This window comes from Panthera pardus, unplaced genomic scaffold (genome assembly GCF_024362965.1).
Source record: "Panthera pardus isolate Hobbes unplaced genomic scaffold, ASM2436296v1 HiC_scaffold_27, whole genome shotgun sequence".
Lineage (NCBI taxonomy): Eukaryota > Metazoa > Chordata > Mammalia > Carnivora > Felidae > Panthera > Panthera pardus.
In genome coordinates, this window is record NW_026526843.1 from 63442224 (window position 1) to 63468613 (window position 26390).

The 26390-nt window shown below is 37.1% G+C and overlaps 1 protein-coding gene across 8 annotated transcripts in view; it reads left to right on the forward strand.

The window, feature by feature from the left end:
• ATRX (ATRX chromatin remodeler) overlaps positions 1–26390 on the forward strand; it is a 308093-nt gene that overhangs the window by 264609 nt on the left and 17094 nt on the right. For all 8 annotated transcript variants that reach the window (XM_019436157.2, XM_019436156.2, XM_053891478.1 and 5 more), the window contains 2 exons: positions 6576–6753; positions 8073–8267. In XM_019436157.2, coding sequence (XP_019291702.1) covers positions 6576–6753; positions 8073–8267 — 373 coding nt within the window. The remainder of the gene's footprint in view (positions 1–6575; positions 6754–8072; positions 8268–26390) is intronic.

A 26390-nucleotide genomic window follows, 5' to 3' on the forward strand; every position in this document is an offset into this window, starting at 1 on the left:
ATCATCTCGCAGTTTGTGAGTTCAATCCCTGCATCAGGCTCTGTGCTGACAGTTCAGAGCCTGGAACTTGCTTCGGATTCTGTGTCTCCCCCTCTCTGCCCCTCCCATGCTCATGCTCTGTCTCTCTCTGTCTTTCAATAATAAATAAACATTAAAAAATTTTTAAACAAAATTAGTAGGATAAACCAGCCAATGCCAAAGGAAAGAACTTCAAAAGGACTTTACAAAAGACAGTATTCATATGGCCAGTAAACATACAAAAAGTGCTCATCTTTAGTAATCATCAGAGAAATGCAAGTTAAAAGCATTTTTGAGGAAGGTACAAAAGTGTTTCAGTGAAGGGAGGATGGTCTCTTCAACAAATGGTATTGAAACAATTGCATATTCACAGGCTGAAACAAACCTTGACCTAAGCCTCACCCCTATTCAAAAATCAAGTCAAAATGGTTCATAAATTTAAATGTGAAACATTATACTTGTAGAAGAAAGCATAGAAGAAAATCTTCAAGGGGTGCCTGGGTAGCTCAGTTGGTTAAGTGCCTGAATCTTGATTTTAGCTCAGGTCATGATCTCATGGTTCATGGGATCAAGCCCTGCATCTGGCTCTGTGCTGACAGCATGGAGCCTGCTTGGGTTCTCTCTCCCCCTCTGTCTCTGCCCCTCCCCTACGTTCGTTGTCATTTATTTTCTCTCTCTCTCTCTCTCTCTCTCTCTCTAAAAAATGAATAAATAAACATTGGGAAAAAGATCTTCAGGAACTAAGTTTAAGCAGATAGTTTTTCAGTCATGACACCAAAGGGATATAATCCATTGAAGATAAAAAGTCAATAATTGGATAATTAAAAATAAAAACTTTAGGGATGCCTGGATTGCTCCGTCAGATAAACATTCAACTTGGTTTTGGCTCAGGTCATGATCTTGCAGTTTTGTGGGTTTGAGACCTGCCTTGGGCTCTGTACTGCCAGTGAAGAGCTTGCTTGGGATTCTCTCTCTATCCCTCCCTCTCTACCCCTCCCCTACTTGTACTGTCTCTGTCTCTCAAATAAATAAATAAACTTAAAAAAATTATAAAAACAATGTGGATGGAACTAGAGTATACTATGCTAAGGGAAATTAGTAAAAGACCAATATATAACTTCACTCATATGTGGAATTTAAGATACAAAACAGATCAACTTAAGGTAAGGGAAGCAAAAATAATATAAAAACAAGGAGGGGGACAAAACATGAGACTCTTAAATACAGAGAACAAACTAAGGGTTGCTGGAGGGGTTATGGGTGGGGGGATGGGCTTAATTGACAAGGGGCATTAAGGAAGACACTTGTTGGGGCGCACTGGATGTTGTAGTAGGGGATGAATCACTGGATTCTACTGAAATCATTATTGCACTATATGCTAACTTCGATGTAAATTAAAAATAAATTTTAAAACAGTTATAAAAAAGTAAAATAAATAAAAACTTTGTTTGTGAATGGCCCTGTTAAGAAAAGACAGATCACAGACTTGAAGAAAATATTTGCAAATAGCATTTTTTAGTAAGGGCTCATACTCAGAATATGTAAAGAATTCTTTAAATGTAATAGTGAAAAAACAAACATTTTTCAGTTAGAAAATGAGCCAAGGACTTAAACTGACATTCATTTAAGAGGATCAATGCAGCATGGCAAATAAGCACTTGAAAATACATTCGTCACTAGCCAATAGGGAAATGTAAACTGAAACTACAACAGGATATCACTTCATATCAGAATGGCTAAAATAAAAAATTGTGACATTGTAAAAGGCTGATTAGGATTCTGACACCTAGATCTCTTCCACAATGTTGATGAGAATGTAAAATGACACAGCCATTCTTCCTTGAAAACAACTTGGGGGGTGGTGGTGGTGCCTGGGTGGCTTAAGTCCCTTAAGTGACCAGACTCCCGATTTTGGCTCAGGTCATGATCTCACAGGTTCTGGGGTTTGAGCCCCGCATCCGGCTCTGCACACACAGAGCAGAGCCTGCTTGGAATTCTCTCTCTCCCTCTTTCTGCCTTTCCCCTGCTTGCTCGCCCTCTCTTTCTCTCAAAATAAATAAACCTAAAAAATTTTTAAAAAATAAAAGGAAAACAACTTAGTAGTTGTTTTAAAAAAATAAACAATTAAACATATTCTTACTATACAATCCTGCAATCACTTTTAAAAATTTATGCCAGAGAAATGTAGACTTGTTTTCACATAGAAACCTATACACAAGTGTTCATAGCAACTTTATTTGTAACAGTCAAAAACTGGAAACAACCCAAGTGTCTTATAACATTTGAATGGATAAATTATGTTATATCTATATAATGAAATAGTACTCAATAATAAAAAGGAAGGAACTATTGATATTGATCCAAAGAACTTGGATGGATCTCAAGGGCATTATGCTGAATGAAAAATGCTAATTTCAAAAGGTTACATGCTATATGATTCCTTTCATATGGTGTTCTTTTTATTCTTTTTAATGTTTGTTTATTTTTTGAGAAAAAGAGGGGGAGGGGTAGAGAGAGGGAGACAGGATCTGAAGCAGGCTCCACGTTGACAGTAGAGAGCCCGATATGGGGCTTGAACTCACAAACTGCAAGATCATGACCTGAGCTGAAGTCGGACACTTAACCGACTGAGCCACCCAGGCACACCTCATATGGCATTCTTGATGTAACAAAATTATGGTGGTAGAGAACAGATTAGTGGTTGTCAGGGATTAGGGTTTGTGGGGGGAAAGTATGAATACTAAGGGATAACACAAAAGAGGTTTGTTTTTATGGTGGTGGAACAGTTCTATATCCTGCTTGTGGAAATGATTGCATGATTCTACATACATGATAAATTTCATAGAGCTGTATACCAAACAAAAAAAGCACATGTAAAAACTGGTGAAATCAAATAAGCTTGCATTCATAGTATTGTACCAACATCCATTTTCTGGTTTTGACAACGTATCATAGTTATGTAAGTTATTACCATTGGGGAAAGCTGGATGAAGGGTACATGGAAACTCTATACTACTGTTACAAATTCTTGTGATCCTTAAGCTAATTTTTTTGAAGGTTATTAAAAAAAGGCAATGCCATGAGTTGTCAAGGATCTGGAACAGTTAGAACTCTCAGACTGCTAGTGGGAATGTAAATTGGAACAACGACTTAGTAGAACTATTTGTTCAGCTTTAACAGTGCTGTATACATACCCTATGACCCAGCAATTCTCTTAGATATATACCTAACAGAAAGGTTTACATGTCTTTACCAAAAAACATATCCAGATGGTTTATAGCAGCATTATTCAAATAATAGTTAATATTTTCATTGCGTTTGTATATTTTAATACTGATGTTTAGTGTTAGGAAAATCTTAAAATATCCTGGTTAGATTATTTCAGTATGAATTTATATACTCCATACTGAATAATATTAACAATTAAATAATTGTAAAATTTTTTTGATTTTTATTTTTGAGAGAGAGTCAACAAGCAGGGAGGGGCAGAGAGAGAAAGAGACGGAGACACCAAATCCAAAGCAGGCTCCAGGCTCTGAGATGTCTGCACAGAGCTTGACATGGGGCTTGAACCCATGAGTCTTGAGATTAGGACCTGAGCTGAAGTTGGGCGCTTAACCGACTGAGCCACTCAGGCACCCCAGTTGCAAAATAATTCTTAATACTACTTGTTCATTTACTTGACTTTATTTTTCTTTTGGATGCAAAATCAAACAATTTTGCATTCCCACTTATATGCTTTCAAAAATCAGAATATTTACCATGTAAATAAATACCTCTATTATTGCAAATTAGACTGCATACAATTGTTTATATGTTTTTTTATCTTGTCATTGCACTCCTTTAGTGCAGTGGCTGGACATTTTTTCATTTTTTTCTATTAGCAGTCTAGCTCAGAACTTGGGATGCATAGCAATTTGATAAAGGTGCTTATTTAAGCCCCTTCAACTCTTCATTACTGGGTACATACCAAAGAGTTTTGAAGTTCTCTACAAGGTTTCCTGTTGTGTGTGTGTGTGTGTGTGTGTGTGTGTGTGTGTGTGTGTGTGTGTGTGTGTTTAACCTACATAGTTTATGCCATTCTTGTATGCTTGATCCTTTCACTGGTGCAGAATAGATATATATAACGAGAATAATTTTGGAGCCCTAGTTGCCAATGATCCCTAAATATGTCCACTAAGTAAAAAAAAAAAAAAAAAAAAAAAAAGCACAGTTTGTTCTCTGTAATGAATATTATAGATAAGTATAAAGAAGGAAGTAATTATCAGGGTGGCTCAGTAGGTTGAGTGTCCGACTTTGGCTCAGGTCATGATCTTGTGGTCTGTGAGTTCAAACCCCACGTTGGGCTCTGTGCTGACAGCTCAGAGCCTGGAACCTGCTTCAGATTCTGTGTCTCCCTCTCTCTCTACCCCTCCCCTACTCATACTCTGTCTCTCTCTCTGTCAAAAATAAATAAACATTAAAAAAATTTAAAAAAAAAGAAGGAAGTAATTATCACAATTCCATGACCAGAGAACTACTGTTAACATTGTATGTATGTATATGTTTTGGTTTCTAGTGCAGTTGAAATTATACTTAATAATGTTCTAGATCTTGCTTTTTTTCACATAACATAATAAAGATTTTTTAAACATTTTTTAATGTTTCATTTATTTTTGAGAGAGAGAGAGAGAGAGAACAGAGTGTGAGCTGGGGAGGGGCAGAGAGGGAGACGCAGAATCCGAAGCAGGCTCCAGGCTCTGAACTGTCAGCACAGAGCCCAATGTGGGGCTCAAACTCGTGAACTATGAGATCATGACCTGAGCTGAAGTCAGACACTCAACCGACTGAGCCACCCACGTGCCCCTAACATAATATAGATTTTTATTGGTAATGTAACTCATTGAGTAGCCAGAGTGTAATCTAGTCCTCTATGTTGTACATATTTTTTGTTTTCAACCTTATGATCTTATTTATAACAGTGTGAATGAATATATTATCTTCCATTTTTGATAACTTCTGTAGCTTGTATTCTTAGACATGTAGTAGCACCAATTCCATATAAAACATGAATTTAGTACCTGTGTTGACTCTTTCCTATTTTAAATTTTGAGCTTCTTTGCATCTTAGTTTATAATACTGTATGTAATCAGTATGGCATTTTAGTTACAAATTTCCCTTATGAAATTATAGATAGTAAGGCTTGGTATTTAAAGGCATTTTGTGGAGAATTTTGAAAGTTTATTATATTCCAGGGGTTTTCTCACTCTTAATTAGTTTGGCCAACAGTAAATTATATAGTCCTCTGATGGAATATTATTTAGCTACCAAGCCTGATGTTTACCGAGAAAGTTGAAGAAATACTCATAATATAAACTATATACACGGATATTATCATGTATATGTAAAGCCAAAAATATATGTGATTATAAAAAAGAAACCCTAGGAAATATTCCATGATTTGGAATGGAGGTTGTTTCTGGGGAATGGAACTATTTTTTTTTCTTTAAATTTGTTTATATTTTCAAAAAATGTCGTATAAAATCTTCCTAAAGTTTGTTTATATCAAAGTAATATATTTACAAATTTTAAAAAAGTTTTATAAGGCTTGAGATCAAAATCAGTCCCTTAACCAACCCCTTCTTACACATGATACCTCTCTGCAGGTAACCGGTTTCAACTCTTGGCAATTCTTCTGGTATTTACTTTCGTATATCCACATTACAATCCAAGGTGGGAATTTACACACACACACACACACACTTTTCCTCATTCATTTTCCCAACGTATTGTTTTGTAATATTTGCCTAAATGAGTCTGGAAGTATTTGCTTTTTTGTGACTATGTAAATATTCATACATAAACCACTTAAAAAACTGTGATTATTTTTCCCTTTTTAATGCACATATTTATTTTTGTTCAAGTAATTATTTCTTTTTTAACATTTGCTTAGTTTTCTATGAACCTATCAACTAATTCATTTTCAAATTCTCAGCAATATAAATTCTTGTGTTCCAACACAGAAATTTTTTTAACACATCCTCACATCCTTCTTGGAGCAGTCTGTTTTCTTGATTCTGTTTTAGCTACTGCAGTATTTTGCATCTGTCTAACTTCTCTCCCTGTGTTCATTACACTATATTTATTATAATTGCTTATCACTGATTCCTACTACACTTAGTTCCTTGGACACCGTCCTTCATTTTGATGTACTTAGTGCTTGCTCATAACAGTACCGAACACAATAGGACTTTTGAGTTATATATACATGGATTTTCTACATTTACTCAGAATCTACAAATGCTTTGAATACATAATTTCCATATTTATCTTTAATGTGATTTCCATATTTATCTTTATTCCTATGAGACTATTTGATTTTCTAGCAATAAGATTCATCTTGCATGTATAAATCATCAGCCTGACTCCTTAGACATGTCTTTATTTTTTTCAGTAAGTGAGAAATGAATTCTTTGAACCTTTAATTGTTCAAAAAACTGCCTTAGGATTAAAAAGTCATTTCATAATATCTGTGAAGCACTTATTACTAAAGCATTTATTCATGTTTTTATTTTCAGAGGACGATTGTTTATCATTTCCACCAAAGCAGGATCTCTTGGAATTAATCTGGTAGCTGCTAATAGAGTGATTATATTTGATGCTTCTTGGAATCCATCTTATGACATCCAGAGTATATTCAGAGTTTATCGCTTTGGACAAACTAAACCTGTGTATGTATATAGGTTCTTAGCTCAGGTAGGTTTGTAATTTATATTTTCTTTTTCATAGTGAAAGGTTGGGTGAAACATAATATTTTTGGAGTGCCAAACATATATGCATTATGAAGAGGCAAATGAAATTGAGAACATCAATCCTATACTATATATAATGCAGCAGAACTCAATTTTGGCCTCTCATGATTTTCTGTTTTGTAGTTCATCCATGTCTATAATGTCACCTTTCTCAGTTTGAGATGGATTTGCATGGATAAACTGATTTAGAATTTTCTTGCTTGTTTAGGAAAGTTAAAAATTTATAGTTCTTTTACTTAGCATACATAGAAAAGCAAATAAGTAAATCTAATTTGCTTATAGATGTAAAGGTCAAATAATTCTTGTTTTTAGTGGCCACCAGATACTCTCTTAATTTGAAAATATGGGTAAAAAGGAAGAAAAAGTTATCTTATAATAATAATGAATCATTACAAAGAGCAATACTTTCTAGGAAAGAATATTAACATTATTTCCTTTAAATATAAACTCAGATATTAAAAAACAGAAACTGAAATTTAAGAAAAATAAGTAAAATTAAAGAAGTACAAGGTAATACAGATTTATGGAATCAAGCAAGTTGCCTTTTAACTGGTACATCTGTTTTGGGAACAGATGCTGTTCTCTCCACCTGCCTCCAAATCTGGGCTTCTGAACCAGAGACTGGGTTTTATTGGTAGATTGATCCTTGCTCATTTGATCTTCTCTAGTACATAATACTATTAATTGGCAGACTACACTGTCACCCCTTTCCTATCCTTGAACTAAAAGCTCTTTTACATTCTAGTTTAAAATGCTATATATGTAATAGATGTGGCGTTTTAGTTATTAATTTTCTGTCCTGAAATTATGGAAAGTAAGACGATAGAAAGGCAGTGTGTAGTGATTGAGAGCTTATTATATTCCATTCAGAAGGAATTAAGCTACTCTTTTGTATTATTTTATAACCCTCTAAAATCTTATTTCATGTACTTCTTTATTTCTGTGTTCTGTTTACCCTGGTGTTTAACTGCACTTCTACTTCCACCAAGTACAGATATATATAAGGCAAAACATGAATGTGTATTGGTCAGATAATACAGAATGATTATCAGTAATGTAGCTTTCTTTTTTGTCAAGGTAAACTACAGTGAACAGATGAAATCTCTCATGAATTAAGCATTATTGCTAATAAAACTTGCTTTATGGCAGTATATTATTATGAAGTTTTGCTCTTTTGTATTAACCAATAATTGTATTTCTCCTTGATTAAGTTTCATGTGTACAAAAGTTGCTTATTTGTATATTGTTCCTTCTTTTTACAAGGGAACCATGGAAGATAAGATTTATGATCGTCAAGTAACTAAGCAGTCACTATCTTTTCGAGTTGTTGATCAGCAGCAGGTCGAACGTCATTTTACCATGAATGAGCTTACTGAACTTTATACTTTTGAGCCAGACTTATTAGATGACCCTAATTCTGAAAAAAAGAAGAAGAGAGATACTCCTATGCTGCCAAAGGTAAACATCTTTAGATTATTAGCTTAAAAAAAAAAAAACCCACCATGGACTAAAGGTATTTTACTACTACTATGAAAGTTAGTCATTTGAATAAGGCTAGATTTCAGAATTTTCCAAAGAGAATAAAATTGTATTTAAATGAGAGGGTGCTTGGTCAGTTCTCTACATAACACCACAAAAAGATCGTGTAATCTGAAATACATATTTAATGCCAAATAAAAAGTTCAGCTCTGTAAAAAAAAAAGTTACGGAGTAGAAACCTTAAAGGAAACAGTATGTTTCTCTTTTAATAATCTCCAGTAGAGGGCATACTTAATTTTAATATTTCTATATGAAATTTTAATGGTCTTTTCTTTAACATTTATTGCTGTCATATAGCGGTTAAGAATCAGCAAATAAAGGTGTATCTTACTTGATATTTTTCACTGTCATAAAGCAAGTAAGACTTTCACACTTGGAAAAGGATACTTAGAGGTAATCTTGCCAAGCCCTCTTATTTTATATAAGTGGAGAAAGCTAGGGTCAGAGATATTCAGTGACTTGCTCATAGTTTCCAGCTAATAAGTGGCAGAATCAGGAGTAGTATCTACATCTGTCTTCCGGTCCATTGTTCTTGGATTTAAAAAAAGACATTATTTAGATCAATATAGAAATGTATTATAATGGTAGATATCATTTTGACCCTTTTGAATGTAAGACAAAGCCATATGTTCTCTGATATAAAGTGATCTAAATATATTTAAACCTATTCTAGTTCATCTAAAAAGCTGTTTTAGGGGATGTTGTTGGGGGGTTGCTTTTCCTGTTGTCTTGGTTTCAGATTCAAGAACTTAATGTCCCCTGTAGCTGTTAAGAGAATTGGGAAAGCAGCTACCAGGTTATGGTATCACTCTACCAAAGTCACTTTAGTCATTTGTGTATGTGTTACCTCATAAGTATCTTAGCTTTCATACAGTTGGACACATTTAATGAAAGCAAAAGATAATAGTAATAAATAACTCTCTAATGCTAACGTCAGTCAGTGATTTCTCCAGTTAACTTTTAATGTACGTGTCAATTCTTAAGTAACATGAACATTAAGCATTTGTAAATTTTTTAAAAATGTCTTTTGTCTTTAAATACTTTGTTGTTCTAATCAGTGAACTACTCTTCCATTTTAAGTTCTCTGGTGGGGTGCCTGGGTGGCTCAGTTGGTTGAGCGTCCACCTCTTGGTTTCGGCTCACGTCGTGATCTCACTGTTTGTGGGTTTGAGTCCCGCATCAGGTTCTGTGCTGACTGCATGGAGCCTGCTTGGGATCCTCTGTCCCTCTCTCTCTGCCCCTTGCCCACTTGCTGGCATGCTGTCTCTCTCAAATAAATACACTTTTTAAAAGTCACTGGTAGAACATTTATGAAAGAGTTTTTGAGACAGTGTCCATCAAATCTCTTTGATAATGGCTTAAGGCCACATGGGGGTTTGAATCTAACATTTTTTAAGTTAACATTTAAAATACTTCATTAAAGAATATTATTTCATTTTCATGTTATGAAATACTAAATTGATAGTGATTTGGCTTTCTAAATTATGTTATTATAGAACATCAGTAGAATTCTTAAATAGTCTTTGGAAAATTTTATGCACTCAAATTTTTTTGTATATCTTTAAAAACACACAAACACAGGGGCACCTGGGTGGCTCGGTCGGTTAAGCGTCCAACTTCAGCTCAGGTCATGATCTCATGGTTCGTGAGTTGGAGCCCCATGTCAGGCTCTGTGCTGACAGCTCGGAGCCTGGAACCTGCATTGGATTCTGTGTCTTCCTCTCTCTCTGCCCCTTTCCCACTCCTTCTCTGTCTCTCAAAAATAAATAAATGTTAAAAACACAAACACAGGGGCGCCTGGGTGGCTCAGTCGGTTAGGCGTCCGACTTCGGCTCAGGTCATGATCTCACAGTCTGTGAGTTCGAGCCCCGCGTCGGGCTCTGTGCTGACCGCTCAGAGTCTGGAGCCTGTTTCAGATTCTGTGTCTCCCTCTCCCTCTGCCCCTCCCCTGTTCACGCTCTGTCTCTCTCTGTCTCAAAAATAAATAAACGTTAAAATAAAAATTTAAAAAAACCCACAAACACAAATGGCATCGTACCATATATACTCTTCTCCAACTTGTTCTTTTCACCTAAGATGTTTCTTGAACATCTTTCTATATTGGTATATATACCTCTAGTTTTTAAAAATCAGCTGCATAGTGTTCACTTGCCTTGATTTGTTTAACTCTTGTATCCCCAACAGCTTTCGTATTAGTTACTTAATTCTGTATGGCAAGAAGTATTCTTTTAAGGACTTGCATGTATGTTTATAATTTTAAAGATAGTGAAGTTTCCCTTTTCAATTTGAGAATGATTTTTGTCTGATTAGCATCGTTCTTAAAATTACACTTTAAGCTTCAACTTTTATAAGTGCATCATGGTTAGTAATATTTCTGATAGGAAGCAAACATTCCACTTTGAAAGGGAGTAATTGCTTTGAAGTTATTCGTTATGTGGTAAATTTCTGATTATGGGAATATTTGTTTAAGTTGATAAACATTTGGGGCGCCTGGGTGGCTCAGTTGGTTAAGCCTCTGACTTCAGCTCAGGTCATGATCTCACAGTCCGTGAGTTCCAGCCCTGCGTCGGGCTCTGTGCTGACAGCTCAGAGCCTGGAGCCTGCTTCAGATTCTGTGTCTCCCTCTCTGTCTGCCCCTCCCCTACTCATGCTCTGTCTCTCTCTGTCTCAAAAATAAATAAAAACATTAAAAAAAATTTAATTTGACAAACATTTATTATTAGCTGATTTTGAGGTGTACTGTGAGGGTATACCAAGACCAGCAAGATATCGTCTGTACTTTAAAGAAGATTTAAAAAATCCTGCAGGAAAGGAATGCTATTTAATTGTTGTAAGATGTCTGAAAAGAAACCATCTGTTCTATAAATTGGTACTCTGAGTTGTTAAAAGTATCATGCTTTTTCATTTATAGACTTTACTTACTGTATTTTGCTTTTTTAAAAAAATGCTTATTTATTTTTGAGAGAGAGAGTGAGTGAGTGTTGTGGAGGGGCAGAGAGAGAGGGAGACACAGAATCTGGAGCAGGCTCCAGGCTCTGAGCTGTCAGCACAGAGCCCAATGTCGAACTTGAACCCACGAGCCATGAGATCATGACCTGAACTGGAGTCGGACACTTAACCAACTAAGCCACCCAGGTGCCCCCTGTATTTTGCTTTTGATGGTATAACCCTTTGCCCAAGAACAAAAAGGAAAAGGAATATTAACTCTCCCTCAACTCTTCCCAAAAGGAAAATAATAGTTAACTTTTACTGATTTCTTACTGGGTTTCATACTGTGTGCTAAACACTTTGTTCAGATTATCTTCTTTAATCCAGCAGCAATTGAAAAGCCAATAATGCTGTTTTCATTTTGGATGGGGAGATTAAGGTTTGGAGAGGTTATGTAACTTATTGAAGTTTACACACGTAATTAGTAGCGAAGCTGGTCTTCAAGTATGCCCAACTTGAAAGCATGGAGTCTTAATCATTATATACTTTACTGCCCCCCATTAGAAATTAGAATGTTAAGTCCAAGTACATGAAACAGGGCAGAGTACCTAGGATTCCTAAAATCAGATGGCATTTAGAATGCTTCTATTTTATTTTATTTTATGTTATGTTATGTTATGTTATGTAATTTTAAATAAAGCTGGATTTTAAAATATAGAATTCTTGGGGAGCCTTGGTGGCTCAGTTGGTTAAGCATCTGACTTCAGCCCAGGTCATGATCTTGCAGTTTGTGAGTTCGGCCCCATGTCAGACTCTGTGCTGACAGTTCAGAGCCTGGAGCTGCTTCAGATTCTGTGTCTCCCTCTCTCTCTCTCTGCCCCTTCTCTGCTCATGCTCTGTGTGTCTCTCTCTCAGAAATAAAAACATTAACAAATAAAAGAAAATGTAGAATTCTTTCACAGTTAATACCATTGTGTAATGTAACTATTGAGATTGTATAGTACAGCGTTTAGCTCATGGCTTGTGAAGTTGTAAATTCCTCAAATTTATAGAAAACTTTAAAGTTTAACTTTTCTCATACATATTCATTATTTTAGGAGATGGAAGTCTAGGGAGAATGTGACTACCCAAGGGTACATGTCCAGTGTTAAGAGCTAGAACTTGAATTTAGCAGCTTTCAAATGGCATATTCCAAGGAGCTTCCAGTAGAGTAGCATAGGTGCTCCAGTGCCACCATGTGGCTGAGTAGGGGAAGGCTAGACAGGCAGGCAGCACTCCAAACCCCACATCTCATTTCAATCAGAGTCTCTCTCCTTTTATCTCTTTTATGCATTTGGGCTGCAACATAAGATTTCATTTAAAGGGAGGATATTGATGGGGCGCCTGGGTGGCTCAGTCGGTTAAGCGTCCAACTTCAGCTCAGGTCGTGATCTCACGGTCCATGAGGGCTCTATGCTGAGAGCTCAGAGCCTGGAGTCTGCTTCGGATTCTGTGTCTCCCTCTCTCTCTGCCCTTCTGCCCCTCATGCTCTTTCTCTCTCCCTCAAAAAATAAACATTAAAAAATATATATTTAAAAAGGGAGGATGTTGGTACCTTTTTTCCCCCCTATGCTCTGCTTTTTATTCCTGTAACTTACTCAGAGGTTAGGGCTTTTTAAAAAAAGTTTTAAAAACAGTGTACTGTATATACTATAATGCCTTTCTAACTATCACAGTAACTAAGAACTGTCAGGGATATAAAAGGAAATAGGATATTGTATGAGATTTACCTGAAGAAGGTGATAACCCACTTGTGGAGAGAAAATTAGCATGGTTTAAGAAAAAAGAATGAAGTGCTGATGTGACTAGTACTGAATGTGTTTTCCATATAGTATATATGGTTAAAAAATGGAGGATAGAGCATTCAGGTACAGTTTTGGTGGAAAAACATCAGACTGGCCAATAAAAGATGGTTAGTATTTAGTTGGTTTAGGAAAGAATGAGGTTTGAATGTAGAATGCAGCAATTTGGGCAAAGGGGAAGATAATGATTTATGTACCGGATTCAAGGTATGATGAAGACATTGGCCAGGTGAAGAGTTGAAATTGGGTGTGTGAGGTGTGGGTAATGTGGGGCCAGCTAATAGAGAGCCATGAAAGGTAAATGGAGGCAATTGTATTTAAAATAGTATTTACTACATAAGTTCATGAATGGATCTGTTGTATGATGAATGTGAGCTTTTGGAAAATTAATCTGGTAGTAAAATGCAGGATGAGGATGCATAATAGGGTGATAAAGGGCACCTGAACAGCTTGGTTGGTTAAATGACTCTTGATTTCTGCTCAGGTCATGTTCTCCCTGCTTGGGATTCTCTCTCTCCTCTCTCCCTGCCCCTTCCCCCCACTCACATGAATTCTTTCTTTCCCAAAATAAATAAATAAACTTAAAAAAATAGGGTGATGATTATGGAGTGAATCAAGCACTTCAAGAAAATAAATGGGAGAACTCAATAACTGGTGATAGACTGTAACTTTTACTTAGTAGGCAGTGAAAAAAATATACCTAAATAATGAAGTTTATTTATTCATTCATTCATTAAAAACTTTTCAGGTGCCTGCAAAGTAACTATCATTATGCTGGTTACTAAGAATACATTGGTAAACAAGACTAGGTTCCTGCTCCTAAGGAGTTTGTAGTCTAATCAGTGTACTATAAGCAAGTAAATATAATAAAAATTATGGGTCCTATGATACAAATCTGTATAGGCATCAAGGAAGGAATATTCAGGTCTTTCTTGGAAAAGTTGAGGTGGGGAGTTGACATTAGGAAGACTTGAACTGATGTTGAAAATAGAAGTGGGTAGCTGTTTGCATTGCTATGAGGATAAAAGGTGAAGGCCCCTCAAGAGGAGGAGCAGAAAAAAGAAACATGCACCAAAAAGCATGGCAAGTTTTGGGAGCCTAAAGTGGTTAAAAATGTATAATAGAGTAAAAGGAGATGGTGGTAGAGTAAGGGAGGTAAGGCATGGGGAAGAGATAAGAGAAAAGACTGGAGAGACAGATGGGAATCAGATCATAGAAGTTAGAGTTTGGACATTGTGTTACATTGTGTTTTTAAGAAAACAACCAACGCTGAATTTTCATTTTAGAAAAAAATCACTTTGGGTATCAGTGTACATGATGGATTGGAGAAAGGAAAGTAGATGTAAAGGTACTTGTTAGGTTGCTATATTAATAGCACTTAAAATCCAGATGAGAGAGGTAATGCAGGCCTGAAGTAAAGTGGTAGCAGTGAGGGTGGAGAAGTACCAAGCACAGTGTAGGTACTCAGTAAATGTTAAATTTGCTCCCTGGGCTTATATGTAGAATTTCACTTAACTCTGCCCATTACTGTTTGGTTTTGATTTCCTTTAACAAGAATTTGAAAATTGGTCCTCTCTGAAATAGGTATAAGTAGGTGATTTTCTTGGTATTTGAACCTGCCCTTATTAAAGACATTTCAAAGTTAGCTCCTATTATTCTAGTACAGTTGCAAACACCTTCCTTTGTTACATATAATGTTCAAGATGAAAGCCTGCTAAAAATGAAAGTTTATTTTCACTTTACTTGGTATATGATTATTATATATTTTTTTCTGCTTTATCACTTCCTCTTTAATTGTTATAGAATTCTTCTCCATCCATTTCTGTTTTTTGTTTACGTTTTTTTACTTCTCTACTTTTTAATTAGTATCTCAGACTTAATTTATTAACCACTTGACTTTTTGTCTTTTATCTTTGCAGCTCTTTAAAGGCAAGAACTATATCCTTTATTTCTTTTCTTCCTTCACTCTTTCCTTTTTCACTTCTTCACTATTCTATTCATCCATAATGAATAAAATAACTTTGGCACTTTTGTATGGCCTTTTTTTGAAATATATCATTGATAAGCAGTGTTAGACTTACTGTTGCAAATAGTAAAATTGAAATGAAGAGTGAGTCGTCCATCACAGCAGGTGTGTGAAAGGAAGAGAATTGGAGCTTTAATTTGTGTCTTCAGTTTTTGTACTGAATCAGCTTAGTCAGCTCTGTTCTCCATTCCACCCATGAATTATATTGTGTTAAACCCCTCGTTGATTTCTTGCTGTTGTTGGTGCTGCTTTTCTTTTTTTGAAATATAACAGTCTCGTACTTTCATGAACCCATTTTTAAATATATTGATTTTAAATATATTGATTTTAGAATCATGTCTACAGAGTGGCAGTGCATCTCTTTAGTTGTTTAGGGTAATAGTCTTTTTCAGCCATTTTGAAACTTCCAACATGATCTAAACTTACCGTTTAACATAAGTTTGTAGTGATAAAGATTTGTTGACTGATTCTTAACTATTTATTTTTTAACTATTAAAGTAATAACTCACTTCTGTTAATGTTTATGTAGATTATGTTAGGGAAAGTATCTTTTCTGGTAGTAAACTTCTGAATTACACAGATATCAGAGATGAAAATCTTGGTCAAGTTCATATTTCTTAATATGCTTAAGTGAGTATATAGCCTAAGCTCTGTACCCTTTCTTAAGAAAACAAAAGTCAGTAAAACTGGTATGAAAGTTCTTTTGTACTTCCCTTTTCTAGCACTGTACTACCTATGTCTTTTTTTTTTTCTTTTATTTATTTATTTTTTCAATATATGAAGTTTACTGTCTAATTGGTTTCCATACAACACCCAGTGCTCATCCCTAAAGGTGCCCTCCTCAATACCCATCACCCACCCTCCCCTCCCTCCCACCCCCCATCAACCCTCAGTTTGTTCTCAGTTTTTAACAGTCTCTTATGGTTTGGCTCTCTTCCACTCTAACCTCTTTTTTTTTTTCCCTTCCCCTCCCCCATGGGTTTCTGTTAAGTTTCTCAGGATCCACATAAGAGTGAAACCATATGGTATCTGTCTTTCTCTGTATGGCTTATTTCACTTAGCATCACACTCTCCAGTTCCATCCACGTTGCTACAAAGGGCCATATTTCATTCTTTCTCATTGCCATGTAGTACTCCATTGTGTATATAAACCACAATTTTTTTATCCATTCATCAGTTGATGGACATTTAGGCTCTTTCCATAATTTGACTATTGTTGAGAGTGCTGCTATAAACATTGGGGTACAAGTGTCCCTATGCATCAGTACTCCTGTATCCCTTGGGTAAATTCCTAGCAGTGCTACTGCTGGGTCATAGGGTAGGTCTATTTTTAATTTTTTTGAGGAACCTCCACACTGTTTTCCAGAAGGGCTGCACCAATTTGCATTCCTACCAGCAGTGCAAGAGGGTTCCTGTTTCTCCAAATCCTCTCCAACATCTATAGTCTCCTGATTTGTTCATTTTGGCCACTCTGACTGGCGTGAGGTGATATCTGAGTGTGGTTTTGATTTGTATTTCCCTGATAAGGAGCGACGTTGAGCATCTTTTCATGTGCCTGTTGGCCATCCGGATGTCTTCTTTAGAGAAGTGTCTATTCATGTTTTCTGCCCATTTCTTCACTGGGTTATTTGTTTTTCGGGTGTGGAGTTTGGTGAGCTCTGTATAGATTTTGGATACTAGCCCTTTGTCCGATATGTCATTTGCAAATATCTTTTCCCATTCCGTTGGTTGCCTTTTAGTTTTGTTGGTTGTTTCCTTTGCTGTGCAGAAGCTTTTTATCTTCATAAGGTCCCAGTAGTTCATTTTTGCTTTTAATTCCCTTGCCTTTGGGGATGTGTCAAGTAAGAAATTGCTACGGCTGAGGTCAGAGAGGTCTTTTCCTGCTTTCTCCTCTAGGGTTTGGATGGTTTCCTGTCTCACATTCAGGTCCTTTATCCATTTTGACTTTATTTTTGTGAATGGTGTGAGAAAGTGGTCTAGTTTCAACCTTCTGCATGTTGCTGTCCAGTTCTCCCAGCACCATTTGTGAAAGAGACTGTCTTTTTTCCATTGGATGTTCTTTCCTGCTTTATCAAAGATGAGTTGGCCATACGTTTGTGGGTCTAGTTCTGGGGTTTCTATTCTATTCCATTGGTCTGTGTGTCTGTTTTTGTGCCAATACCATGCTGTATTGATGATGACAGCTTTGTAGTAGAGGCTAAAGTCTGGGATTGTGATGCCTCCTGCTTTGGTCTTCTTCTTCAAAATTACTTTGGCTATTCGGGGCCTTTTGTGGTTCCATATGAATTTTAGGATTGCTTGTTCTAGTTTCGAGAAGAATGCTGGTGCAATTTTGATTGGGATTGCATTGAATGTGTAGATAGCTTTGGGTAGTATTGACATTTTGACAATATTTATTCTTCCAATCCATGAGCAGGGAATGTCTTTCCATTTCTTTAAATCTTCTTCAATTACCTGCATAAGCTTTCTATAGTTTTCAGCATACAGATCTTTTACATCCTTGGTTAGATTTATTCCTAGGTATTTTATGCTTCTTGGTGCAGTTGTGAATGGGATCAGTTTCTTTATTTGTCTTTCTGTTGCTTCATTATTAGTGTATAAGAATGCAACTGATTTCTGTACATTGATTTTGGATCCTGCAGCTTTGCTAAATTCATGTATCAGTTCTAGCAGACTTCTGGTGGAGTCTATCGGATTTTCCATGTGTAATATCATCTCATCTACAAAAAGTGAAAGCTTGACTTCATCTTTGCCAATTTTGATGCCTTTGATTTCCTTGTGTTGTCTGATTGCTGATGCTAACATTTCCAACACTATGTTCAACAACAGCTGTGAGAGTGGGCATCCCTGTCGTGTTCCTGATCTCAGGGAAAAATCTCTCAGTTTTTCCCCATTGAGGATGATGTTAGCTGTCGGGTTTTCATAAATGGCTTTTATGATGTTTAAGTATGTTCCTTCTATCCCGACTTTCTCGAGGGTTTTTATTAAGAAAGGGTGCTGAATTTTGTCAGAGGCCTTTTCTGCATCGATTGACAGGATCATATGGTTCTTATCTTTTCTTTTATTACTGTGATGTATCACGTTGATCGATTTGCGAATGTTGAACCAGCCCTGCAGCCCAGGAATGAATCCCACTTGATCATGGTGAATAATTCTTTTTATATGCTGTTGAATTCGATTTGCTAGTATCTTATTGAGAATTTTTGCATCCATATTCATCAGGGATATTGGCCTGTAGTTCTCTTTTTTTTACTGGGTCTCTGTCTGGTTTAGGAATCAAAGTAATACTGGCTTCATAGAATGAGTCTGGAAGTTTTCCTTCCCTTTCTATTTTTTGGAATAGCTTGAGAAGGATAGGCATTATCTCTGCTTTAAACGTCTGGTAGAACTCCCCTGGGAAGCCATCTGGTCCTGGACTCTTATTTGTTGGGAGATTTTTGATGACTGATTCAATTTCTTCGCTGGTTATGGGTCTGTTCAAGTTTTCTATTTCCTCCTGATTGAGTGTTGGAAGCGTGTGGGTATTTAGGAATTTGTCCATTTCTTCCAGGTTGTCCAGTTTGTTGGCATATAATTTTTTATAGTATTCCCTGATAATTGCTTGTATCTGTGAGGGATTGGTTGTACTAATTCCATTTTCATTCATGATTTTATCTATTTAGGTCATCTCCCTTTTCTTTTTGAGAAGCCTGGCTAGAGGTTTGTCAATTTTGTTTATTTTTTCAAAAAACCAACTCTTGGTTTCGTTGATCTGCTCTACAGTTTTTTTAGATTCTATATTGTTTATTTCTGCTCTGATCTTTATTATTTCCCTTCTTCTGCTGGGTTTAGGCTGTCTTTGCTGTTCTGATTCTGTTTCCTTTAGGTGTGCTGTTAGATTTTGTATTTGTGATTTTTCTTGTTTCTTGAGATAGGCCTGGATTGCAATGTATTTTCCTCTTAGGACTGCCTTCGCTGCATCCCAAAGCGTTTGGATTGTTGTATTTTCATTTTCATTTGTTTCCATATATTTTTTAATTTCTTCTCTAATTGCCTGGTTGGCCCATTCATTCTTTAGTAGGGTGTTCTTTAACCTCCATGCTTTTGGAGGTTTTCCAGACTTTTTCCTGTGGTTGATTTCAAGCTTCATAGCATTGTGGTCTGAAAGTATGCATGGTAAGATTTCAATTCTTGTATACTTATGAAGGGCTGTTTTGTGACCCAGTGTGTGATCTATCTTGGAGAATGTTCCATGTGCACTCGAGAAGAAAGTATATTCTGTTGCTTTGGGATATAGAGTTCTAAATATATCTGTCAAGTCCATCTGATCCAATGTTTCTTTCAGGGCCCTTGTTTCTTTATTGACCATGTGTCTAGATGATCTAGCCATTTCTGTAAGTGGAGTGTTAAAGTCCCCTGCAATTACCACAGTCTTATCAATAAGGTTGCTTATGTTTGTGAGTAATTGTTTTATATATTTGGGGGCTCCGGTATTCGGCGCATAGACATTTATAATTGTTAGCTCTTCCTGATGGATAGACCCTGTGATTATTATATAATGCCCTTCTTCATCTCTTGTTACAGCGTTAAATTTAAAGTCTAGTTTGTCTGATATAAGTATGGCTACTCCAGCTTTCTTTTGACTTCCAGTAGCATGATAAATAGTTCTCCATCCACTCACTCTCAATCTGAAGGTGTCCTCAGGTCGAAAATGAGTCTCTTGTAGACAGCAAATAGATGGGTCTTGTTTTTTAATCCATTCTGATACCCTGTGTCTTTTGGTTGGCGCATTTAGTCCATTTACATTCAGTGTTATTATGGAAAGATATGGGTTTAGAGTCATTGTGATGTCCGTAGGTTTCATGCTTATAGCGATGTCTCTGGTACTTTGTCTCACAGGATCCCCCTTAGGATCTCTTGTAGGGCTGGTTTAGTGGTGATGAATTCCTTCAGTTTTTGTTTGTTTGGGAAGACCTTTATCTCTCCTTCTATTCTAAATGACAGACTTGCTGGATAAAGGATTCTAGGCTGCATATTTTTTTTTCTGTTCATCACATTGAAATCTCCTGCCATTCCTTTCTGGCCTGCCAAGTTTCAGTAGAGAGATTGGTCACGAGTCTTATAGGTCTCCCTTTGTATGTTAGAGCACGTTTATCTCTAGCTGCTTTGAGAATTTTCTCTTTATCCTTGTATTTTGCCAGTTTCTCTATGATATGTCGTGCAGAAGATCGATTCAAGTTACATCTGAAGGGAGTTCTCTGTGCCTCTTGGATTTCAGTGCCTTTTTCCTTCCCCAGATCAGGGAAGTTCTCAGCTATTATTTCTTCAAGTACACCTTCAGCACCTTTCCCTCTCTCTTCCTCCTCTGAATGCCAGTTATGCGTTGATTATTTCTCTTTAGTGCATCACTTAGTTCTCTAATTTTCCCCTCATACTCCTGGATTTTTTTATCCCTCTTTTTCTCAGCTTCTTCTTTTTCAATAATTTTATCTTCTAGTTCCCCTATTCTCTCCTCTGCCTCTTCAATCCGAGCCGTAGTTGTTTCCATTTTATTTTGCAGTTCATTGATAGCATTTTTTAGCTCCTCCTGGCTGTTCATTAATCCCTTGATCTCTGTAGCAAGAGATTCTCTGCTGTCCTTTATACTGTTTTCAAGCCCAGCAATTAATTTTATGACTATTATTCTAAATTCACTTTTTTATATTGTTTAAATCATTTTTGATCAGTTCGTTAGCTGTTATTTCCTGGTCATTTTTCTGAGGGGAATTTTTCCGTTTCGTCATTTTGGATAGTCCCTGCAGTGGTGTGGGACTGTGGGGCACTTCCCCTGTGCTGTCTTGAATAACTGCGTTGGTGGGCGGGGCTGCAGTCAGACCTGATGTCTACCCCCAGCCCACCCCTGGGGCCACAGTCAGACTGGTGTGTGCCTTCTCTTCCCCTCTCCTAGGGGCGGGATTCACTGTGGGGTGGCCTGGCCCATCTGGGCTACTTGCACACTGCCAGGCTTGTGGTGCTGGGGTTCTGGCGTATTAGCTGGGGTGTATGGGCAAGGTGCACTGGTGGGGAGGGGCAGGCTCAGATCGCTTTTCATTCGGAGATCCGCTTTGGGAGGGGCCCTGCAGCATGGGAGGGAGTCAGATTCGTCGGAGGGATGGTTCCGCAGAAGCACAGCGTTGGGTGTTTGTGCAGTGCAAGCAAGTTTCCTGGCAGGAACTGGTTCCCTTTAGGATTTTGGCTGGGGGATGGGCGAGGGAGATGGTGCTGGCGAGCTCTTTTTTTCCCCGCCAAACTGAGGTCTGTCATCCGGGGATCAACAACTCTCCCTCCCGTTGTCCTCCAGCCCTCCCGTTCTCCGAGCAGAGCTGTTAGCTTATAACCTTCCAGATGTCAAGTCCCACTTGCTGTCGGAACACACTCCGTCCGGCCCCTCCGCTTTTACAAGCCAAACTCGGGGGCTCTGCTTGGCCGGCGGGCCGCCCCTCCACTGGGGCTCCCTCCCGCCAGTCCGTGGAGCACGCACAGCCTCGCCGCCCTTCCTACCCTCTTCCGTGGGCCTCTCGTCTGCGCTTGGCTCCAGAGACTCCTATCTGCTAGTCTTCTGGTGGTTTTCTGGGTTATTTACGCAGGTGTAGGTGGAATCTTAGTGATCAGCAGGACGCGCGGTGAGCCCAGCGTCCTCCTACGCCACCATCTTCCCAGGATCCCTACCTATGTCTTTTTAAAGGTGTCCTGAGTGTCAGTAATTCCAGAGAGAACAAAATGGAGATTTAAACTAACGTATCCAAAGTGAAGTTTTAGGTTTGCTTCCTCCACCCTGATCTTGTGTACAATTTTCTCCCTTTGTCTTTAGTCCTTTATTAAAATTTTAATAGCTCAGAGCATAGTTTACTGAACAGAGATGTTATTATGCAGTTTTGTTGACCAGCAGTGGTTATATAAGGTTTAACCTTACTTAGTCTTATTTAACATTAGAGAGAAATATACTCACTAAAATAATCTGATGTGAAGTATAAAATAGCTAATCAACCTTTGTAGGGAATTTCATACATTTATTTTTAAGAATAAAAGTTCAGAAGGACCAATTTAATTGTAGGGCAGGTGTCAGTAACCTATAGCATATTAACCACATGGGGGCACATGAGCCCAATTTTTGTTGACATGTACCCATAAGGAGCCATGCTCATAATTGAAGCATATATGAGGTTTGATGTCATTATTTCCTACTTCTCTGCCTCTTTTATCACAAGCTATATATTTATTATTTAATAAAGAAAGTTCTGGTATTGTTTCTATAATTGTATTCACTGGCATAAGAATGATTATTCATCTGAATAAGAATAGGCCACCAGAAATCATAATGTACTCTAAGATCTAAGAGTGTCATGCTCTACTAACTGAGCTAGCTGGGCAGTTATTCATAATGTACTCTAGAGAAATTGTTTTAATTGTACAATTTCTTTGTAGATTATAAAAGTCTCCCATTCAGTGTTTACTGGGATGGATGATACCAAGTAAAAAGAGCAAATGGTTTAAGCCCATTCCTTTTTCCACATCACCTGCCAACCACCCTTTTTAGTATGTAATCATAGGCAAGCCATGTAAACTTTGCAAGCCTCACTTTCCTCAAGAACATAAGAAGATAGTAGTACCTGTCTTACAGAGGAGATAATCCACTGCCTAGCACATAGTAAGTGCTCAAATGTTAGCTGCTATTTTTGTTTTCATAACTGTTATTAATATTGCCATTATATTTGGTTAATTTTTCTGATACCAGTACAAACCCAATGTTTTAGAATTTCAGAGGAATCATGAAGTTCTGATCCTTAGGAGATTAAGCTTGACATATGACAGATCAGTAGAGGACTAAAAACATTTAGGGGCCAGAGGCAGTAATCTCAGCTAGACTTCAGAAGAGACAGGTATTTGAGGCTTGAATTCTTGTAGAGATCAATTATAATCAAGACTGAATAATACTAGATATTGATAATCACCTTTAATGATGTTAGCATGCATTTGACTATGAACTACTACCCTTAATTCAAAGATTTTTTTCATAAATAATACATACAACTTTAGAAGTTATCTGTTATAGCCAGCTGATACCCCTGTAGTAAGTTTTTAAAATGAAGAGGTCCTTCTAGTGTTCCTCCACAAACTATAAAATAAATACTTGCTAATAGACTGATCATGCTCTATCTAAAGTGCTGTTTTGTGTCTTATATTGATTATATCACCTTATAATGAGCAAGAACAATTATTAAATAGCCAAGGTTACCAAGTATTTTAGGGAAACCATTTGGGTTTAAAGGGACTTTAGTGCCAGTGATGCCCCTAAGTAGCAGCCTCCCTAACCCTGGCAAGATGTCTTACAAATCACTGCTAATGGAAATATCAATATCTTTAAGGCTACCTCACTGGCAGAGTTGGGTGTGGAATGCAAGATTCCATTGGAGAGGATGTGGGGTAGACTTTAGGAAGTGTCTCCTTTTGAATCACTAGAAATATATACTACTGAAGATCATGGAAATTCTGAAACTTAAAATACCAGGTTTGTATTTAGTAAATGTTCACTGATTAAATGAATTAAGTAGCAGGAACTGTTTTGGCTTTGTAGACAAAAGATGTCTGTGCTCTGTAGATTAGAAGCTTCCTACTACTGGCCTGTGAGGGTAGGGATTGTGTCAGGGAATCTTCATCACTATATTCCTATAATACTTAGCACATAGTAAGTATTCATTAAAAATGTGACAAGTGAACAAATGAATTTTTGTCCTTAGATTGCAAGCTGACTGTCAAAATGCAATGGTTGACATACCTTTAAAATAGCAGTTTTTCGGGGCGCCTGGGTGGCTCAGTCGGTTAATCATCCTGACTTTGGCTTAGGTCATGATCTCACAGTCCATGAATTCAAGCCCCGCGTCGGGCTCTGTGCTGAGAGCTCGGAGCCTGGAGCCTCCTTTGGATTCTGTGTCTCCCTCTCTCTGTTCATGCTCTTTCTCTGTCTCAAAAATAAATAAGTATTTAAAAAAATTTAAATAAAAAAAGAGCAGTTTTTCAAAAAAAGAGGGAGTCAAACCATAAGAGACTTTTAAATACAGAGAACAAACTGAGGGTTGGTGGTGGGGGGCAGGGGAGAGGGGAAAATGTGTGAGGGGCATTGATGAGGGGCACTTGGTGGGATGAGCACTGGGTTTTGTATGTAGGTGATGAATCATGGGAATCTACCCCTGAAGCCAAGAGCATACCATATACGTTGTATGTTAGCTAACTTGACAATAAATTATATTTAAAAAATAAATAAAATAGCAGTTTTTCTTGTGTGTAGTTCTTGAACTAGCATCTGAATAGCATCAGAAACACCTGGTAGCTTGATAAAACTGCATATTCTTGGCTTCATCTAAGACCTACTGAATCAATTTCTGGGAGTGGGCCTTGGGAATCTGTATTTTTTTTTAATTTTCTTTTTAACGTTTATTTATTATTGAGAGACAGAGAAACAGAGCATGAGCATAGGAGGGTCAGAGAGAAGGAGAGACACAGAATCTGAAGCAGGCTCCAGGCTCCAAGCTGCCAGCACAGAGCCCGATGCAGGGCTCGAACTCACAAACTGCAAGATCACAACCTGAGGTGAAGTCGAATACTCAACTGACTGAGCCACCCAGGTGCCCTGGAATCTGTATTTTTAACAAGGTCCACCACTGTTGTGGGGTAGAAGGTATATAGTAGCATGATTTGTCTTTATAGTTGTTATCAGCTAAACCTTTGAATTAAGAATAATAAGCAGGAGCTATCACTTACATTTTTTAATGTCAGTCACTGTACTAAGGGCTTTATTACTATTGAGTCATTTAATTCTTATAGGTACCTTACAAAGCTGGCACAATTTGTTTCCATCTTACAGATGATGAAATTATAACAGAGAGGTGATGGCACCTGCATTTGATCTCAGTGCTGTAACTGCAGACACCATACACTTTAACCACTACACTCTACTGTGCTGACATTAATATGTTACATGATTAAACTTGTAGAATTAGACTGAGGCCCTCTTCTTTGATATGACTTCACACTCCTTTTTTTCATTACCAACTTTCTTTTTCATTGAGATATAATTGACATAATAGTTCCAGGTGTACAACATAATGATTCAGTATACATATGTATATATTGCTAAATGATCACCACAATAAGTCTATAGTTAACATCCATCACCACACATAGTTACACATTTTGTTCTTGTAATAAGAACTTTAAAGATCAACTCTTTTAGCAACTTTCAGATATACAGTACAGTATTAACTATAGTTGCCATGCTGTACATTACATCACCAAAACTTACTCATCTTACCTTTTGACAAACATCTTCCCATATCACATATACCCTCAGCTCCTGGAACCACCACTCTACTCTGTTTCTATGAATTCAGCTTTTTAGATTTTACATATAAGTGAGATCATAGGTATTAGTCTTTCTCAGTCTGACTTATTTCACTTAGCATAATGCCCTCAAGGTCCCTCCATGTATTGCATTGACAGGATTTCCTTATTTTTATGGCCACATAATATTCCATTGTGTATATATACCACATTTTAATTATCTATTCATCCATCAGTGGATACTTAGGTTGTTTCCATGCCTTAGCTATTATAAATAATGCTGTGACCAAGGTGGGGGTTCAGGTATCTTGGTATTTTCCTTTCCTTCTGATAAATGTCCAGAAGTGAAATTGCTAGATCATATGGTAGTTTTATTTGTAATTTTTTGTGGAACCTCCATGTTCTGTTCCATAGTAGTTGTACCAATTTGCATTCCCACCATCATTCCACAAGCATTCCCTTTTCTTCATATCCTTATACTTCTTGATCAGTTCTATGAGTTTATGAAAAAGCATTTTCAGTGTTAATCAAGGTGTGTAATATTGGAGAGTATAGATTTCATCCTTCAGTTACTGCAAAATCCTAGGTTGGTAAAGCTGAGCCTATTCCTCCTTAACTATCTTGGATGCTGAACTTATTTACCTCTAGCCCTGAGTCAGCACAGCATAGTCATTGAGAATAGGAGCCCTTGGGAAAGACCACCTGGATTTGAATCTTAACCTTTGTCAAGTTATTTGACTTCCCTGTGCCTCAGTTTCTTGATCTATAATTCTGAGATATTTATATCCATTATTCAAAAATCTCATCTTCATTTTCATCTCCTTCTGAGATTGTTATTAGTAAATGCCTGCCGTTCTGCTTTAGCTTCCATATCTTACCATATATATGTAT